Source organism: Salmo trutta, chromosome 28 (assembly GCF_901001165.1).
Source record: "Salmo trutta chromosome 28, fSalTru1.1, whole genome shotgun sequence".
Classification (NCBI taxonomy): Eukaryota; Metazoa; Chordata; class Actinopteri; order Salmoniformes; family Salmonidae; genus Salmo; species Salmo trutta.
Genome location: NC_042984.1, coordinates 40,383,167 through 40,401,662, shown reverse-complemented (window position 1 = coordinate 40,401,662; position 18,496 = coordinate 40,383,167). Strand labels below are relative to the sequence as shown.

At 45.0% G+C, this 18,496-nt stretch overlaps 1 protein-coding gene and 1 long non-coding RNA gene across 2 annotated transcripts; both read left to right on the top strand.

Annotated features, from left to right (window-relative positions):
- The first annotated feature begins 10,139 nt into the window (after positions 1 to 10,139).
- Positions 10,140 to 10,612, top strand: LOC115166233 (uncharacterized). Its single transcript, XR_003870288.1, has 2 exons — positions 10,140 to 10,305; positions 10,453 to 10,612. It is a non-coding gene; the product is annotated as an uncharacterized LOC115166233 (long non-coding RNA).
- A 694-nt stretch (positions 10,613 to 11,306) lies between these two features.
- On the top strand, positions 11,307 to 17,546 carry LOC115166383 (interferon-related developmental regulator 2-like). Its single transcript, XM_029720290.1, has 10 exons — positions 11,307 to 11,332; positions 11,867 to 11,901; positions 12,259 to 12,416; positions 12,526 to 12,579; positions 12,757 to 12,935; positions 13,150 to 13,258; positions 13,538 to 13,672; positions 13,842 to 13,970; positions 14,163 to 14,255; positions 16,611 to 17,546. The coding sequence occupies exons 1-10, from the start codon at positions 11,307 to 11,309 to the stop codon at positions 16,689 to 16,691; spliced, it is 999 nt and encodes a 332-aa protein (XP_029576150.1). The 3' UTR covers positions 16,692 to 17,546.
- Positions 17,547 to 18,496: the final 950 nt, after the last annotated feature.

The following is an 18,496-nucleotide window of genomic DNA, read 5'->3' as shown; positions in this document are numbered from 1 at the left end:
GGGTAAAGGTTAGCTTCTGTAGTTCGCTACACTACTACATGGCACAACAAGTCATTACCTACTGAATGTACACTGCTCAAAAAAATAAAGGGAACACTTAAACAACACGTCCTAGATCTGAATGAAAGAAATAATCTTATTAAATACTTTTTTCTTTACATAGTTGAATGTGCTGACAACAAAATCACACAAAAATAATCAATGGAAATCCAATTTATCAACCCACGGAGGTCTGGATTTGGAGTCACACTCAAAATTAAAGTGGTAAACCACATTATAGGCTGATCCAACTTTGATGTAATGTCCTTAAAACAAGTCAAAATGAGGCTCAGTAGTGTGTGTGGCCTCCACGTGCCTGTATGACCTCCCTACAACGCCTGGGCATGCTCCTGATGAGGTGGCGGATGGTCTCCTGAGGGATCTCCTTTCAGACCTGGACTAAAGCATCCGCCAACTCCTGGACAGTCTGTGGTGCAACGGGGCGTTGGTGGATGGAGCGAGACATGATGTCCCAGATGTGCTCAATTGGATTCAGGTCTGGGGAACGGGCGGGCCAGTCCATAGCATCAATGCCTTCCTCTTGCAGGAACTGCTGACACACTCCAACCACATGAGGTCTAGCATTGTATTGCATTAGGAGGAACCCAGGGCCAACCGCACCAGCATATGGTCTCACAAGGGGTCTGAGGATCTCATTTCGGTACCTAATGGCAGTCAGGCTACCTCTGGCGAGCACATGGAGGGCTGTGCGGCCCCCCAAAGAAATGCCACCCCACACCATGACTGACCCACCGCCAAACCGGTCATGCTGGAGAATGTTGAAGGCAGCAGAAGGTTCTCCACGGCGTCTCCAGACTCTGTCACGTCTGTCACGTGCTCAGTGTGAACCTGCTTTCATCTGTGAAGAGCACAGGGCGCCAGTGGCGAATTTGCCAATCTTGGTGTTCTCTGGCAAATGCCAAACGTCCTGCACGGTGTTGGGCTGTAAGCACAACCCCCACCTGTGGACGTCGGGCCCTCATACCACCCTCATGGAGTCTGTTTCTGACCGTTTGAGCAGACACATGCACATTTGTGGCCTGCTGGAGGTCATTTTGCAGGGCTCTGGCAGTGCTCCTCCTGCTCCTCCTTGCACAAAGGCGGAGGTAGCGGTCCTGCTGCTGGGTTGTTGCCCTCCTCTGGCCTCCTCCACGTCTCCTGATGTACTGGCCTGTCTCCTGGTAGCGCCTCCATGCTCTGGACACTACACTGACAGACACAGCAAACCTTCTTGCCACAGCTCGCATTGATGTGCCATCCTGGATGAGCTGCACTACCTGAGCCACTTGTGTGGGTTGTAGACTCCGTCTCATGCTACCACTAGAGTGAAAGCACCGCCAGCATTCAAAAGTGACCAAAACATCAGCCAGGAAGCATAGGAACTGAGAAGTGGTCTGTGGTCTTCACCTGCAGAACCACTCCTTTATTGGGGGTGTCTTGCTTATTGCCTATAATTTCCACCTGTTGTCTATTCCATTTGCACAACAGCATGTGAAATGTATTGTCAATCAGTGTTGCTTCCTAAGTGGACAGTTTGATTTCACAGAAGTGTGATTGACTTGGAGTTACATTGTGTTGTTTAAGTGTTCCCTTTATTTTTTTGAGCAGTATAGTTCCCTACTCCCCAACACTGCAAAACACCATAGTCCACTGCAGACAAAAACATATACCTTCCGTGTTCAGACAACACTCACTCCCACAAGGGCACAGTGGCACCTGTACAGATTACGTAACATAAACAGGGGGCACAACCACACCTCTCAAGATGCCAATCACACTTGGTATGAAGATAGAACTGAGTCTCTCCATGGTAAAGTAGTCTTTTTCAGGCAGGTGGTGTACAATCCAATACTTCAACCCTCCTTTGGTGAGATTGAAAGAACCCAAAACAATGTGAGACAGAATCTGAGGATAGGGAAAGAAAATGCAGTTTAAAATGTTTTCCTCATGACAAATGTATTTGAATATGAATGTTTCTGTTACTGTAGGGCTAAAACAGCAATACCTCTAGGTTACTATCATTTATGATGGGTTGAACCCAAGCCGCCATCGCTTAACCATATTTCATGGTCATCTGTAAACATGTGGTTGTAGTTAATCTGATCTATCCAACCGGATCTCAATTTACCATCCTGTGGAGTACAGTGCAGTTCTGGTATCCACCACCAGAGAGCAGTAGTGGGTGGTGGTGCTGTTGGCTGAGACCACTCTATCTTTGACCATGGCAGCATGGCTAAGTCATCATCGTGTCCTCACCTCTGCTGTTGATGTTGGCTGGTGTCAATACTGAGCAGAGTGGTAGCAGTAGTACCCTGATGGCTAAAACATAAGATCAGAACCCAGTAGAGAGAGAGAGAGAGAGAGGCAGGCGGAAGAAAGGAAACACGAGCAATGTCGGGAGGGCAAGAGTGGACCCAGAGCGAGAGAAGTGGGCCGATTTGTAGAAATATGGCTCTGTTATGCGCTGGCCTTTGTGTTACGGTTCTGTATTTCAATGGTGGCCTGCGGCCTGTGTGAGGGCTGTTTCTGTACTGTCTGTTGTGTGTCATGTGTTGATGTCCTTCATAGTGTCTGTTTGTATACCTCCCTGCATGTTACTCATTGTTTATCAGAATCTTAGTCTGTACCCAGTTAACACATTTGGTTCCTTGGAAATTGTGGGAACAACGTTTTTGGTTTCCCATTGGTTCTGTGAACAAAGCCATACGTTTCCTGACGAGTAAACTGAACTTTTAAAAAATGTTCTGAGAACGGAAGTGAACATTTCTCCTGTTCTGGGAACGTTCATTTTTAGGTTGCAGGGAGGTTCTGAGAACGTTTTACTATGGTTCCCTGAAACTTTTCATGCAATGTTTTATTAACCTTCTGAGAATGGAAATTCTAGGTTATTTGAAGGTAATTAAATAACGTACTTAAAACATATTTTAATAACACTGCTAGGTTAGTTTGACTGTTTTTAATTCCAAACGCAGATAGGACCCATGGAAATGAATTTGCTTCGGCATTAATCATGCAAACACTTTCTGTATTAAGGCAGTGAGATTTGAACCTATGACTTTCTGTTTTCTATTCATAGAATTAGTCCACTGTGCCACTAGGATAGAGCTAGCATTCTGTGTTTTTTTATATTTGTATTCATACAAAGCTGTTCATTTTAGTCTATTCAAATAGACCCCATTTCAAAGGAAACACGCACTCATTAAGATCAGGTGTAGCCAATTAGTGGGCGCGGCCAACACACCTCAACACAACTATGAGGATGTACAACATTCTTACTAGTGTTTTCTTGTGGTTTTTATGGAAAGGTTTCTTAATGTTCTGAGAACATGACTTTAACTAGAACCAGGAGGAATCCTGCAGAAAAACATTGTGCTGAAGTACTGAAATTCACACAGGAGAACATTGTTTGTTTCTTAATGTTCTCGGAACAATTTGAGAACACGACTTGAAATACAACCACAAGGAAACCTGTAGGAAATGATCTGAAATTCCCACCTAAGAAACATATGGTTCTCAGAATGTTATGTGCCAGCTGGGCAGAAATCTGTGGAAATGACCACAGGGTCTCCCTACACAACTCCACACCACAGTAATCTGTTCCATTGTATTCTCTACTTATACACCAACCGCACTGTCAGAGATACTGTAGAGTCAGACACTCCTGTGTGTGTGTCTGGGAGAGTGGGCTTCGCCAAAGGGCCTGTTTGACCATAAAGCCTTAAAGGCCAGTGTGATGGGAACTGGGCAGCAGCTACCTAATTTAATTCAGGTTCACAGCACTGCTCTGTGAAGACTGGACCTTTGACCAGCTCCCTGTAGCTCATCCACACATCTGAGGCCCAACCCACTGTGAGGTCAGAGGTCATGCATAACAGGATGCCTGTGAACCCACACAGCCTTTGGTCCAGCTGACCAGGGTCACCAGGTGGTCAGCAAGACCTGTGACCAGTGAGTGCCAGCCTCACGATTGTTGTGTTACCTCTGACCTGAATGTAGCATCTTTCATCTGAGGGACATAGAGGATAGATGGAACATATAAGGTTTTTAACAATAGGAGCTAGAGCCATGTGTTAAGAATCTCTCTCTCTCTCTCTCTCTTCAATTCAATTTATTTTATTGGCATGATGTAACAATGTAGATATTGTCAAAGCTTACTTTAGATATTTACAATATGAAAATAATAATAATCAAAATTGTCAACAGGACAACAGTAACAACAATAACCAAGGGTCAAAATAACCACACATTGAACAATAACAATAAGCATACAGTAGAGGACATGTGCAGGTTGATTGGTCTGTCAGACACTGTCCCTCATTTTATGTCAGGCAGCAATGTAGTGCGCTGCCAAACCACAGCTCTCTGCGTCCTCCCCCAACAGGACGGGTAGCCTACTCTCATCAGAGAGGTCTTTGAAACCTTGAATAAGGGATTCAAATTTGGGTAAATGACACTCTCTAATTGTTTTATATTTTTGACATTTTGTCAGGAAATGCAGCTCTGTCTCAGTGGTTGCACAGCCTTTCCTCTACAGGGAGCCAGGCTTTCCTGTGTCTACCCTTCTCAATGGCAAGGCTGTGCTCACTGAGCCTGTATTTGGCGTTGTTCTGCGTTTGTATCAATTTGAACGGTGTTGTAGAGTGTTTTAAAATGGGTTCAACTGTTCTGCCTGCGGCTATGGAACCCTGACCTGTTCACTGGATGTGCTACCTGTCCCAGACCTGCTGTCCCAGACCTGCTGGAACCCTGACCTGTTCACCGGACGTGCAACCTGTCCCAGACCTGCTGGAACCCTGACCTGTTCACCAGATGTGCTACCTGTCCCAGACCTGCTGTCCCAGACCTGCTGGAACCCTGACCTGTTCACCGGACGTGCTACCTGTCCCAGACCTGCTGTCCCAGACCTGCTGGAACCCTGACCTGTTCACCGGACGTGCTACCTGTCCCAGACCTGCTGTTTTCAACTCTCTAGAGATAGCAGGAGTGGTAGAGATACTCTCAAAGATCGGCTATGAAAAAGCCAACTGACACTTACTCTTGAGTTGCTGACTTTTTACACCCTCGACAACAACTATGATTATTATTATTTGACCATGCTGGTCATTTATGAACATTTGAACATCTTGGCCATGTTCTGTTATAATATCCACCCCGGCACAGCCAGAAGAGGACTGGCCACCCCTCATAGCCTGGTTCCTCTCTAGGTTTCTTTCTAGGTTTTGGCCTTTCTAGGGAGTTTTTCCTAGCCACCGTGCTTCTACACCTGCATTGCTTGCTGTTTGGGGTTTTAGGCTGGGTTTCTGTACAGCACTTTGAGATATCAGCTGATGTAAGAAGGGCTATATAAATACATTTGATTTGATTTGGTTGTCCATATGTCACCATTTTGTATCGCTAATTCCTCGTTTTGATATTTTTTGCTTTTTACAATTTTGCCACAAGTTGTTTGTGTCAGCTGCTTGCTGTTGTACTGTGCTTTTTTGGTTCTGAGTGTACATTTATAGTTTTAAAGTCTCAGTAATGAAGGCGTAATTCACCATTATTTGGCTCTCTGTGCTTTTGGTTGGATAGTGTTCTAAGTTTTTACCTTATAATTTTACAATCTGCATCAAACCAGTTGTCATCTGTGGTCTTTTTTGTGTGTTTTTTATCAATTTCAATTGTGCTTCTTTTGCCATTTGCCTGAATATATAGTTGATGTTTTTTATTGCTAGATTGATGCCTTCTTTACTGTGAGTGAATGTGGTATCCAGAAAGTTATCTAAGAGTGTTTGGATATTTTGGTTACAGGTTGCTTTCTGGTGTTCTTCGGGTGCTGATTTGGGCCCATCTGTATGAATTTCTGATGTTGTACAGCTTACTGGGCTGTGAATGTGTGGTTGTTTCCATGTCTGTTCTTTTGAGGAACGATGTAATTTGGCTGTGATCAGACAGAGGTGTAGTGGCTTGACAGTGAATGAGCTGAGAGAGAAAGGGTCAATGTCTGTAATCATATAGTCTACTGTACTCTCTCTCTCTCTGGGGCCATATGGAGTTTGTGCTAGCTAGGGCCGCTTCAGCCCTCATGGCGATGCTAGTAGCCAAGGGGAATGGATACATACAAGATGGAGGGGTTTTAAGAAAGCTCTCGCACACAATCTGCAGTTGTAGGTTTGAGAGAAGCCCCAGCCCCTTCAACTCCTCTCCAGTTGTGTTCTTCAGTCCTCTTCTTACCCTCTCCAGGTCCACATCAACGAGACTGCGACACGCAGTCCATAAAGGACAAGTCCCCTGCGAAGGAGGTGAAGTTGCGTCGATGAATACACACACGCAGACACTCACACACATGTATTCTGAAGACATGAACTCCATGGGATCTCCGCCAACATACGAATGTCAGACTGTCAGTGACGTCAGTACCCACCGGGCAAAAAAATGGTTGAATCAACGTTGTTTCCACGTCATTTCAACCCCCCCCCCCCCATAAAATCAATGTGATGATGTTGAATCAACATGGAAAACTCCCTGGATTCACAAAAAGTAATCAATGTAGGGGCATTTAGTATTTTTTCACCGTACTTTTACCCGAAATCCAATGACATTGTGCCATTTTTTGTTGAATTCACCATAGTTGACAACTCAACCAAATGTAAATCAAAGCTAGATATTGAACCGACGTCTATGGCCAGTGGCTAGTGTTCCGTAGGGAAGTGTTGAAAACGTTGAGCTGGAATGCAGAGATTGTCTGACTCTTTCCTCCTGTCAAACTGTCAGCGTATGGGGATTAACACTTATCCTCTCCCACCAGTAAAGTGGTGGGCTGAATACTCAGTAAACAGCAATTATGTTTGGAAGTGGGACAAAGAGGGGAAATAAGAACAGAGGTTCGACCTTGACCAGTCACACTTGTTTATGTGGATGAATTTATGAGTTACAACTGCTGTGCTGGACTTATGCATTTCTCGCGCATGGAGCGTTGTGGAAATTATTACAGAGATTGGTTATGCGTGAGGAAACGGTGGATGGAGAAAACAAAATGCAAATGCGGAATGTTTTTCGTTCCTCATGTGCGACAATGATAGTAATTACGAGTAGGTGTGGGTGTTATGTATGGTACGACGTGCTGTACGTCATACTGTATGTTGTTATGGTTATGTATGGTACGACGTGCTGTACGTCATACTGTATGGTACGACGTGCTGTACGTCATACTGTATGGTACGACGTGCTGTACGTCATACTGTATGTTGTTATGGTTATGTATGGTACGACGTGCTGTACGTCATACTGTACGTTGTTATGGTTATGTATGGTACGACGTGCTGTACGTCATACTGTATGGTACGACGTGCTGTACGTCATACTGTACGTTGTTATGGTTATGTATGGTACGACGTGCTGTACGTCATACTGTACGTTGTTATGGTTATGTATGGTACGACGTGCTGTACGTCATACTGTATGTTGTTATGGTTATGAATGGTACGACGTGCTGTACGTCATACTGTATGGTACGACGTGCTGTACGTCATACTGTACGTTGTTATGGTTATGTATGGTACGACGTGCTGTACGTCATACTGTATGTTGTTATGGTTATGTATGGTACGACGTGCTGTACGTCATACTGTATGGTACGACGTGCTGTACGGCATACTGTACGTTGTTATGGTTATGTATGGTACGACGTGCTGTACGTCATACTGTACGTTATGGTTATGTATGGTACGACGTGCTGTACGTCATACTGTATGGTACAACGTGCTGTACGTCATACTGTATGGTACGACGTGCTGTAGGTCATACTGTATGGTACGACGTGCTGTACGTCATACTGTACGTTGTTATGGTTATGTATGGTACGACGTGCTGTAGGTCATACTGTACGTTGTTATGGTTATGTATGGTACGACGTGCTGTTCGTCATACTGTATGGTACGACGTGCTGTACGTCATACTGTACGTTGTTATGGTTATGTATGGTACGACATGCTGTAGGTCATACTGTATGGTACGACGTGCTGTACGTCATACTGTATGGTACGACGTGCTGTACGGCATACTGTACGTTGTTATGGTTATGTATGGTACGACGTGCTGTAGGTCATACTGTACGTTGTTATGGTTATGTATGGTACGACGTGCTGTACGTCATACTGTATGGTACGACGTGCTGTACGGCATACTGTACGTTGTTATGGTTATGTATGGTACGACGTGCTGTACGTCATACTGTATGGTACGACGTGCTGTTCGTCATACTGTACGTTGTTATGGTTATGTATGGTACGACGTGCTGTACGTCATACTGTACGTTGTTATGGTTATGTATGGTACGACGTGCTGTACGTCATACTGTACGTTGTTATGGTTATGTATGGTACGACGTGCTGTACGTCATACTGTACGTTGTTATGGTTATGTATGGTACGACGTGCTCTACGTCATACTGTACATTGTTATGGTTATGTGCCAGTGCTGTGCCAGTCGAATCAAATCAAAGGTTATTCATTTATTGCATTCACAGATTTGCAGATGTTATCGCAGGTGCAGCGAAATCCTTGTGCTTCCAGATCCAACAATGCAGTAATACCTAGCGACAACAAAAACAATACACATAATCCCGAAAAATTCAAAGTTACATATGATGAGCCATGACTAGAGTGTAGTATGTCAAACATTTAAGCGAGCAGTGTTCCGTGACTGTATGTACATAGGGCAGTCGTCTCAAGCTTCAGGGCAGGGTACTGGGTGGAGGGCTGCAAGTGTTGACTGCTTAACAGCCTGATGGTCTGGAGATGGAAGCTGCTTCTCAGTCACTCGGTCCCGGCTCTGTCTCCGCCGTCTAGATGGTAGCGGGGTGAAAAGGCCTTTGCTCGGTAGCTGAGGTCCTTTGATCTTCTTGGAGGGCAGGCAGTGTGCCTCCGGTGACGCGTCGGGCTGACCGTACCACCCTTTGGGGAGCCCCTGCGGTTGCGGATGGTGCAATTGCCGTACCAGGCGGTGATACAGGCTGACAGGATGCTCTCAATTGTGCATCTGTAGAAGTTTGTGAGGGTCTTAGGGCCCGAGCCAAGTCTTCAGCCTCCTGAGTTTGAAGAGGCGCTGTTGGCCCTTCTTCACCACACTGTGTGAAGGGACCGTTTTCAGGTTGTTAGTGATAAGCACACCGAGAAACTTGACGCTTTTGACCCTCTCCGCTGCGGCCCCGTTGATGTGGATGGGGGGGCTTGCTTTCTGCTGTCTCCTGTAGTCCACAATCCTTCATTTTGTTGAGGCTGAGGTTATTTTCCTTCCACCGGTCTGCCAGGGCTCTCATCTACGCCCTATAGGCGGTCTCCTCATCGTTGACGGTAACCAGGCCTACCACGGTTGTCGTCAGCAAACTTGATGATTTTGTTTGAGAAGTGCGCGGTCATAGGTGTACAGGAGGGGGGCTGAACACGCCACCCTTGTGGGGCCTCTGTGTTGGGGATCGGTGTGGTTGCCTACCTTCACCACTTGGTGTCGGACCGTCAGGAAGTTCAGGACCCAGTTACACAGGGACGGGTTCTGACCCATGGCCCTGAGCGTAGTGATGAGTTTAGAGGGTACTGTGGTGTTGAAGGCCGAGCTGTAGTCGACGAACAGGTTCGGGAATCAAAGTGAGCCCTGGGCATGTTAGAGGTGGGTCACGAGTTATGAGAATACATCTATAATCACACAATTATTTCTTAGTTTGGGCCTATGGAGGACGATTTGGGACACGGATGGACGGTTAGTTTCTAATTTGGGTATCAAGCTGAAAAGGTTTAAGGGTGTAAGGAGGTGATATGGTCTCTAACTCGCCTCTCAAAGCACTTCATAGTAACAGACCTGAGTGGTGCGGGGCGATAGTCATTTAGTTCAGTTTCCTTCGCTTTCTTGGGCGCAAGAACAACACGAACAGCATTCCCAGTTTAGCTACGTGGATGTGCTCGTGTCAGCACCGTGGGCAGAATAGACCCTGCTCTCTATAAGGAGCGGTTCCTGGGATATCATTACTGACGGACACCAACAGCTAAGCCACAGACAGAGACAAGGTTCACTTCGAGCTCACTCTTCTTCTCTCCCCCCCCTCCCCTCTGGTCCCTCTGTCCTGCTCTCACTTCCTCTCCTCTCTGTCCTCAATTCCTTCTCTCGTTCTCGTAGGCGGGAGGAATGGGGTAAAGGGCGAGTCAGGTGCCAGTGATGATGAGCTGGCGTCTGACGTGCTCAGTCACTACAGCAGCGCCAGCGAGAGCGCTTCAGTCGTGGACGAGGCCACTGGTGGGTGCACACACACACACACACACACACACACACACACACACACACACACACACACACACACACACACACACACACACACACACACACACACACACACACACACACACACACACCACAGCATCATCATTATCTTGTCCACCACAGGGGGAGGTGGTGAACCAGTAGATGAACAGACTGCCCAGGAGGAGACAGAGGACAAGCTGAAACAATGCATAGAAAACCTGATGGACAAAAGGTGCGTCTCACAGGATTTCAAATGTTTTTATGAAAGGACTTATTGTACACATTCTAACTGCACAAAAAAGGAAAGCCACCGATGTTGCTAGTACTTTCCTAAATGGACATTAGGAACATGGGGTGTCTTCAGAAAGTATTCAAACCTCTTGACTTTTTCCACGTTTTGTCGTTAAAGCCTGAATTCGAAAATTGATTTAATTTACATTGTTTGCCATTGGCCTACACACAATAATATCCCGTAATGTCAAAGTGGAATTATGTTTACACAATGCAAATAGTCTGGGTAACCATTTGGTTACCTGTTCAGGAGTCTTATGGCTTGGGGGTAAAAACTGTTGAGAAGCCTTTTTGTCCTAGACTTGGCACTCCGGTACCGCTTGCCATGCGGTAGTAGAGAGACCAGTCTGACTGTATAGCCATTCACTACAAAGATACAGGTGTTCTTCCTAACTCAGTTGCCGGAGAGGAAGGAAACCTCTCAGGGATTTCACCATGAGGCCAATGGTGACTTTAAAACAGTTAAATGGCTATGATAGGAGAAAACTGAGGATGGATCAAGAACATTGTAGTTACTCCACAATACTAACCTAATTGACAGAGTGAAAAGAAGGAAGCCTGTACAGAATAAAAAATATTACAAAACATGCATCCTGTTTGCAATAAGACACTAAAGTAAAACTGCAAAAAATGTAGCACGGAAATTGACTTTGTCCTGCACATAAAGCATTATGTTTGGGGCAAACACAACACAACACATCAGCATGGTTGTGGCTGCATGGTGTTATGGGTATGGAGCTAGGCACAGGCAAAATTCTAGAGGAAAACCTGGTTTGTTGCTTTCCAACAGACACCAGGAGTCAAATTCACCCTTCCACAGGACAGTAACCTAAGACACAAGGCCAAATGTACACTGGAGTTGCTTACCAAGACAACATTGAATGTTTTTGAGTGGCCTAGTTACAGTTTGGACTTAAATCTGCTTGAAAATCGATGGCAAGACTTGAAAATGGCGGTCTAGCATGATCAACAAACAACTTGAGAGCTTAAAGAATTTTAAAGCTAATGTGCAAATATTGTACAATCCAAGTGTGCAAAGCTCTTAGACTTACCCAGAAAGACACAGCTATAATCACTGCCAAAGGTGATTCTAACATGTATTGACTGCATACTAATCTAATCAAGATATATTAGTGTTTTATTTTTCATGATATGTAGATTTTATTTTATTTTAAACATTTTCCATTGAGAGAGTATTTTGTGTAGATCGTTGACAAAAAACAAATGACAAGTCCACTCTAATCCCACTCTGTAAAAACTCAAGTGGTGCGAATACTTCAACAACGAGCCTGCGCAAGGGTGAGACGCCACAGCACTGTGTGTGGGTTGGGGTCTATGAATTACGGTGGTAAATGTAGTCAAACGTACATCACTTTAGGTGGCGCTGGCCTGAGTCAAAACTTGAAAAGATGATTAGGACTTAGACTATTACTCTACCGTACCTTTATTTGGCTTGAAATGTAACTATTTCTATCCAGAATGGACCTTTCATCGAGTCTGAATTTAGGCTCTACGAATTCAGTTGATCTTCTGATTGACCAAGTCCCGCGATAGCCTGACTTCTCTTGTCGAGCTTGTAAAAAGGGATCTTACCCCTCCACCCTTTTCCATCCCTCTACTCTGTTTCTGTCCCTTCTCTCCGTTCTTCTCTCTCAGGTGGTGGAGAGGAGCAGGCTGCAGCGGCCACAGTGTGCGCCCAGCTGTGCGTGCAGCTCGGCGGGGGGGACGAGGGTGAGGAGGGTTTCAAGATCCTCCGGCCCGTCCTCAGCGCCATCATGATTGACGGCTGTGCCAGTGTGTCCGCCCGCCAGAGCGTGAGTGTCACCATTGGCCTTCGTCACACTCCTGTTGTCGACGGCAGTTTTTCCACTAAGAGTGCATTCTTGTAAGTCGCCGTTTTTAAGTTGTTCATCCCTCTTGCAGTGTGCCCGAGCGCTGGGTATGTGCTGCTACGTTTCTGCTGCGGAAGACGGAGAGGTGAGGTTCTCTAGAAGTCCTTTTCATTCTATTTCTCTGTAGCTGGAAAAGAGAAAATCAGTATGGAAAATAGTATGGAACATCAAGATCCAGAAATTGAATCTGAATGCATGGTTAACTCTTTCTCTCTCGCTTTTTGTCTCTGTCATTATTTTTTCAATTTTCCCTCTGTGACAGGACTTGGTGAAATCCATGAGTCACCTGGAGAGTGTATTCACCATGTCGTACCCCAACCGCGAGGGCACCCTGCCCACCCCCAATGCCGGTGCCCCAGGGCTCCACAGCGCCGCCCTGCATGCCTGGGCCCTGCTCGTCACCCTCTGCCCCGCCTCCCGCCTTACTGTGCTGCTGGACCTGTGAGTGACACACACAGACACACAGGGGCTGCGTCTTAAATGACACCCCCGTTCCCCATTTAGTGCCGTAGTCCTGTACTGCATATTTGACTAAAGAAGTGTACTGTATGGCCACTACATGGGGAATAGGGTGCTATATGAGACACAACCGGGATCTGAATATATAACCTGCCACGTTGCTCAGCTCACGTCCTCGGTCTCCTCTTGTGCTCAGACATCTACCCAAGCTACAGGCCTGCCTGGAGAGCAGCGACGTGAACTACAGGATAGCTGTGGGGGAGACCATAGCCTTGCTGGTTGAACTGGGAAGAGATATAGACAGGGTATGTTTTGCCTAATGAACAACCAGGGGCTGTATGTATCAAGCATCTGAGTAGGAGTGCTGATTTAGGATCCGTTTTGCCTTCTAGACCACAATGAATATGATTACATGGACATGGGGGGGACCTGATCCGAGATCAGCACCGACGTTCTCAGACACTTTGTAAATACAGGCCCTGGTTGTACTCGCTCGGCAGCTCAAACACAATATGGAGGCAATGCAGAGCCCATGGAGAGGAAGTGGGGGAAATATCCCTGCTGATCCTTGTTTTTCTATGTAGGAATTTGAGTTTGAAGACAGCGACACGCTGTGTGAGTGCCTGAAGGGCCTGGCCACCGACGGGAACAAGCACCGTGCCAAGAACGACAGGAGGAAACAGCGCACCATATTCAGAGAGGTGCTACATTACATAGAGGTGAGGAACCACGATTCACCCTGAACATTAACCGGTGCAAGGTTCTAACGTTGCTCGAGGGTTTTTAAATGACACCAGACCAGTCACTGTAACTGGAGACCGTTGGTCAGTCACTGAGAGAAATATGGAATGTTGATTTTGATTGACTTTTTTGCCCGATGTCGTGCAGAACGAGGACTTCTCCGAGGAGAAGATCCGCTTTGGTGTGGAGGGCATCTACATCGACAGCTGGATGCGCAGGAGGGTCTACGACGCCTTCAAAGAGGTGCTGGAGTCTGGAGTGAGACACCATCTTCAGGTTTGAACAAACATCTAGGTCTATAACTGTGTTGGTAGGATATAGTTGATATCTATGCTATAAAGAGACTATCTCTGCAACCAGCATGTTCTAATCAAATCTTTCTGGAAGGTTTGTGATGCTTGCTTGCCTCTTAATTATCCGTTGGAAATGGCTAGTTTTTAAATGGTGTGCCTGGTCTTGTCTCTCTAGTTTAACCCGCTGCTGAGGGACATATTTGGCCTGGGACCCCCCCTGATACTGGACTCGTCTGTCAAATCCAGCAAGATCTCTCGTTTCGAGAAGGTGACCCCCATGGCCTATGACTGTCTCCAAACACACCTCCCACCGGCACATAACCCCTCGTCATGAAACCACGACCACTGACAAATACCCACTTAACCTGTTCAACAACCATATGGTGCATTTCATGTGAGATCTCCACTGTCTAATTATACTGAACAAAAATATCAACTTAGCATGCAACAATTTCAAACATTTTACTGAGTTACAGTTCATATAAGGAAAATCAATCAATTAAAATCATTTCATTAGGCTCTAATCTATGGATTTCGCATGACTGGGCAGGGGTGCAGCCAAGTGGGTGGGCCTTGGAGGGCATAGGCCCACCCTTTGGGGAGCCAGGCTTAGCCAATCAGAATGAGTTTTTCCCCACAAAATAACTTTATTACAGACAGAAATACTCCTTAGCAGCCCCTCATTGACGATCCACTACATGAAGACGCCCTGGGCTGGCGTGGTTACACGTGCTCTGCAGTTGTGAGGCCGGTCGGACGTACTGCTAAATTCTCTAAAACAGTTTGCGTCCCATCTAGTCAACAGCCAGTGGAATCGCGTGGCGCGAAATACAAATACCTCAAAAATGCTATAACTTCAATTTCTCAAACATATGACTATTTTACACCATTTTAAAGACAAGACTCTCGTTAATCTAACCACATTGTCCGATTTCAAAAAGGCTTTACAGCGAAAGCAAAACATTAGATTATGTCAGGAGAGTACCCTGCCAAAAATAATCACACAGCCATTTTCAAAGCAAGCATATATGTCACAAAAACCAAAACCACAGCTAAATGCAGCACTAACCTTTGATCTTCATTAGATGACACTCCTAGGACATTATGTTATACAATACATGCATGTTTTGTTCAATCAAGTTCATATTTATATCAAAAAACAGCTTTTTACATTAGCATGTGATGTTCAGAACTAGCATACCCATCGCAAACTTCCAGTGAATTTACTAAATTACTCACGATTAAAGTTCACAAAATACATAATTATTTTAAGAATTATAGATACAGAACTCCTTTATGCAATCGCGGTGTCAGATTTTAAAATAGCTTTTCGGCGAAAGCACATTTTGCAATATCCTGAGTACATAGCCCGGCCATCACGGCTAGCTAATTTGACACCCACCAAGTTTGGCCCTCACCAAACTCAGATTTACTATAAGAAAAATTGGATTACCTTTGCTGTTCTTCGTCAGAATGCACTCCCAGGACTTCTACTTCAACAAGTGTTGTTTTTGTTCCAAATAATCCATAGTTATATTCAAATAGCTCCGTTTTGTTCGTGCGTTCAGGTCAGTATCCGAAGGGTGATGCGCGAGCACATTTCGTGACAAAAGAATGCAAAATATTCCATTACCGTACTTAGAAGCATGTCAAACGCTGTTTAAAATCAATGTTTATGCTATTTTTCTCGTAAAATAGCGATAATATTCCAACCGGGTGACGTTGTATTCATTCAAAGGCTGAAAGAAAAAAATTGAGAATTCTCATGAACCCGCTTCTCAGTCTCACTGTTCCCAGCCTGACCACTCACAAACAGAGCTGCTGTACTTCGCCCAGAGACTGCAGACACCCCATTACACTTTCTGGTGCCTTCTGAGAGCCAATGGAAGCCTTAGAAAATGTCTCGTTACAGCAGAGATGCTGTATTTTTGATAGAGATGCCACAGAAGGAGAACAAATTGTCAGACAGGGCACTTCCTGTATGGAATCTTCTCAGGTTTTGGCCTGCCATATGAGTTCTGTTATACTCACAGACACCATTCAAACAGTTTTAGAAACTTTAGAGTTTTCTATCCAAATCTACTAATTATATGCATATTATCGTTTCTGGGCAAGAGTAGTAACCAGTTTAAATCGGGTACGTTTTTTATCCGGCCGTGCAAATACTGCCCCCTAGCCCCAACAGGTTAAAGTGGCCTTTTATTGTCCCTAGCACAAGGTGCACCTGCGTAATGATCATGCTGTTTAATCAGTTTCTTTATATGCCACACCGGTCAGGTAGAAAGATTATTTCTGCAAAGGAGAAGGGCTCACTAACAGGGATGTAAAAAAATAATAATAAATTGCACAGAATTTGAGAGAAATAAGCTTTTTGTGCAAATGGAAAATGTCTGGGATTTTTTATTTCAGCTCATGAAACATGGGACCAACATTTTACATGTTGCGTTTATTTTTGTTCAGTGTAAATGCATGTCGGTTAAACAAAATGTACTGGTCCGTTTTGATTTAGCAGTACCATGAAATGTTATGAGTTTGCCTAGTCTTCACAAGACTGCCCTCCATATTGTCATTCTTTATTTTGAAGGGTGTAAGTCTAACCTGTTGATTTATTTTCCTCTCACAGCATCTGTTCAACTCAGCGGCATTCAAAGCCAGGACTAAACTAAGGAACAAAGTGAGGGACAAGAGAGCAGATGTGATGTGAGGAATTGATGGAACGTGCCGTAGCCATATAGGACGAAGACCGAGGAGAAGAAGACTGGGGTGTATTCATTGAAGCAAAAGGTCTGGAATGTTGGAGACCAATGTACTAAACAGAGCTGACATGATTTCCTATTCAAAATGGCAGACAATCCTATCTGTTTTACACAGTACATTTCTATAGTGAACCTTCTGTGACGTTGCACCCTCCTGTACAGCCCCCTGGCCCAAATTGTCATCCTGCTCCGTGCCCGTCGTCTCACAGGACCCAGTGGCTGCTGCCAAACCAGGGACTTTGCAGACAATGCAAACGCGTGTTTTTATTTTATTTAACACCACAATAAAACTGACCTATGAGATGCCTGAAAATAAAACAAAAAGGTAGTTTATTGTACCTTTTTTTTAATTAATATTTTGGAAGATCATCTAAACCATTTTTGGTAATGTATTTTACTTTCTAATTTATTGAAAGTGGGAGAACATTATGGTTTTTAAATTAAGTTATTTTTAGACTTCAAATATGGGAAAAGGACTAAGAGAATTAAGGTGTCATTTTTCATGTATATTTTTATGCAGGTTGGTTGTGCATAATAATGCATATGTGAATATACAAATGCATATGTAGGTATTCAAGGAGTGCAATGAACAATGGAGATGTATTTTGACAAGCAATGCTATGTAATAACCCAAAGGGTTAGGCATATTAATTGATTATGGATAAATGAAATGTAATAAACACTCACACCAAGGCTGTATCTGTTCATTATTTTCCTTAAGTGGGTTTAAAAAACATATTTGAATGTTGACATTGTAATGCAGATACCAAAGGCAATGCATGAGAAGGTACCAATTAAACTCAGCAAAAAAAGAAACGTCCTCTCACTGTCAACTGCGTTTATTTTCAGCGAACTTAACATGTGTAAATATTTGTATGAACACAAGATTCAGCAATTGAGACAAACTCAACAAGTTCCACAAATGTGACTTAACAGATTGAATGTGACCCTGAACAAAGGGGGGGTCAAAAGTAACAGTATCTGGTGTGGCCACCAGCTGTATTAAGTACTGCAGTGCATCTTCTCATGGACTTTGCCAGTTCTTGCTGTGAGATGTTACCCCACTCTTCCACCAAGGCACCTGCAAGTTCCCAGACATTTCTAGGGGGGGGGGGGGGGGGGGGGGGGGGGGGGATGGCTCTCGCCCTCACCCTCTGATCCAACAGGTCCCAGACAGGCTCAATGGGATTGAGATCCGGGCTCTTCGCTGGCCATGGCAGAACACTGACATTCCTGTCTTGCAGGAAATCACGCACAGAACGAGCAGTATGGCTGGTGGCATTGTCATGATGGAGGGTCATGTCAGGATGAGCCTGCAAGGAAGGGTACCACATGAGGGAGGAGGTCTTCCCTGTAACGCACAGCGTTGAGATTGCCTGCAATGACGACAAGCTCAGTCCGATGATGCTGTGACACACCGACCCAGACCATGATGGACCCTCCACCTCCAAATCGATCCCGCTCCAGAGTACAGGCCTTGGTGTAGCGCTCATTCCTTCGAAGATAAACGCGAATCCGACCATCACCCCTGGTGAGACAAAACCGCGACTCGTGTGAGAGCACTTTTTGCCAGTCCTGTCTGGTCTAGCAACAGTGGGTTTGTGATGTCTGGTGAGGACCTGCCTTACAACAGGCCTACAATCAAATTCAAATCAAATGTATTTATATAGCCCCTTCGTACATCAGCTGATATCTCAAAGTGCTGTACAGAAACCCAGCCTAAAACCCCAAACAGCAAGCAATGCATGTGAAA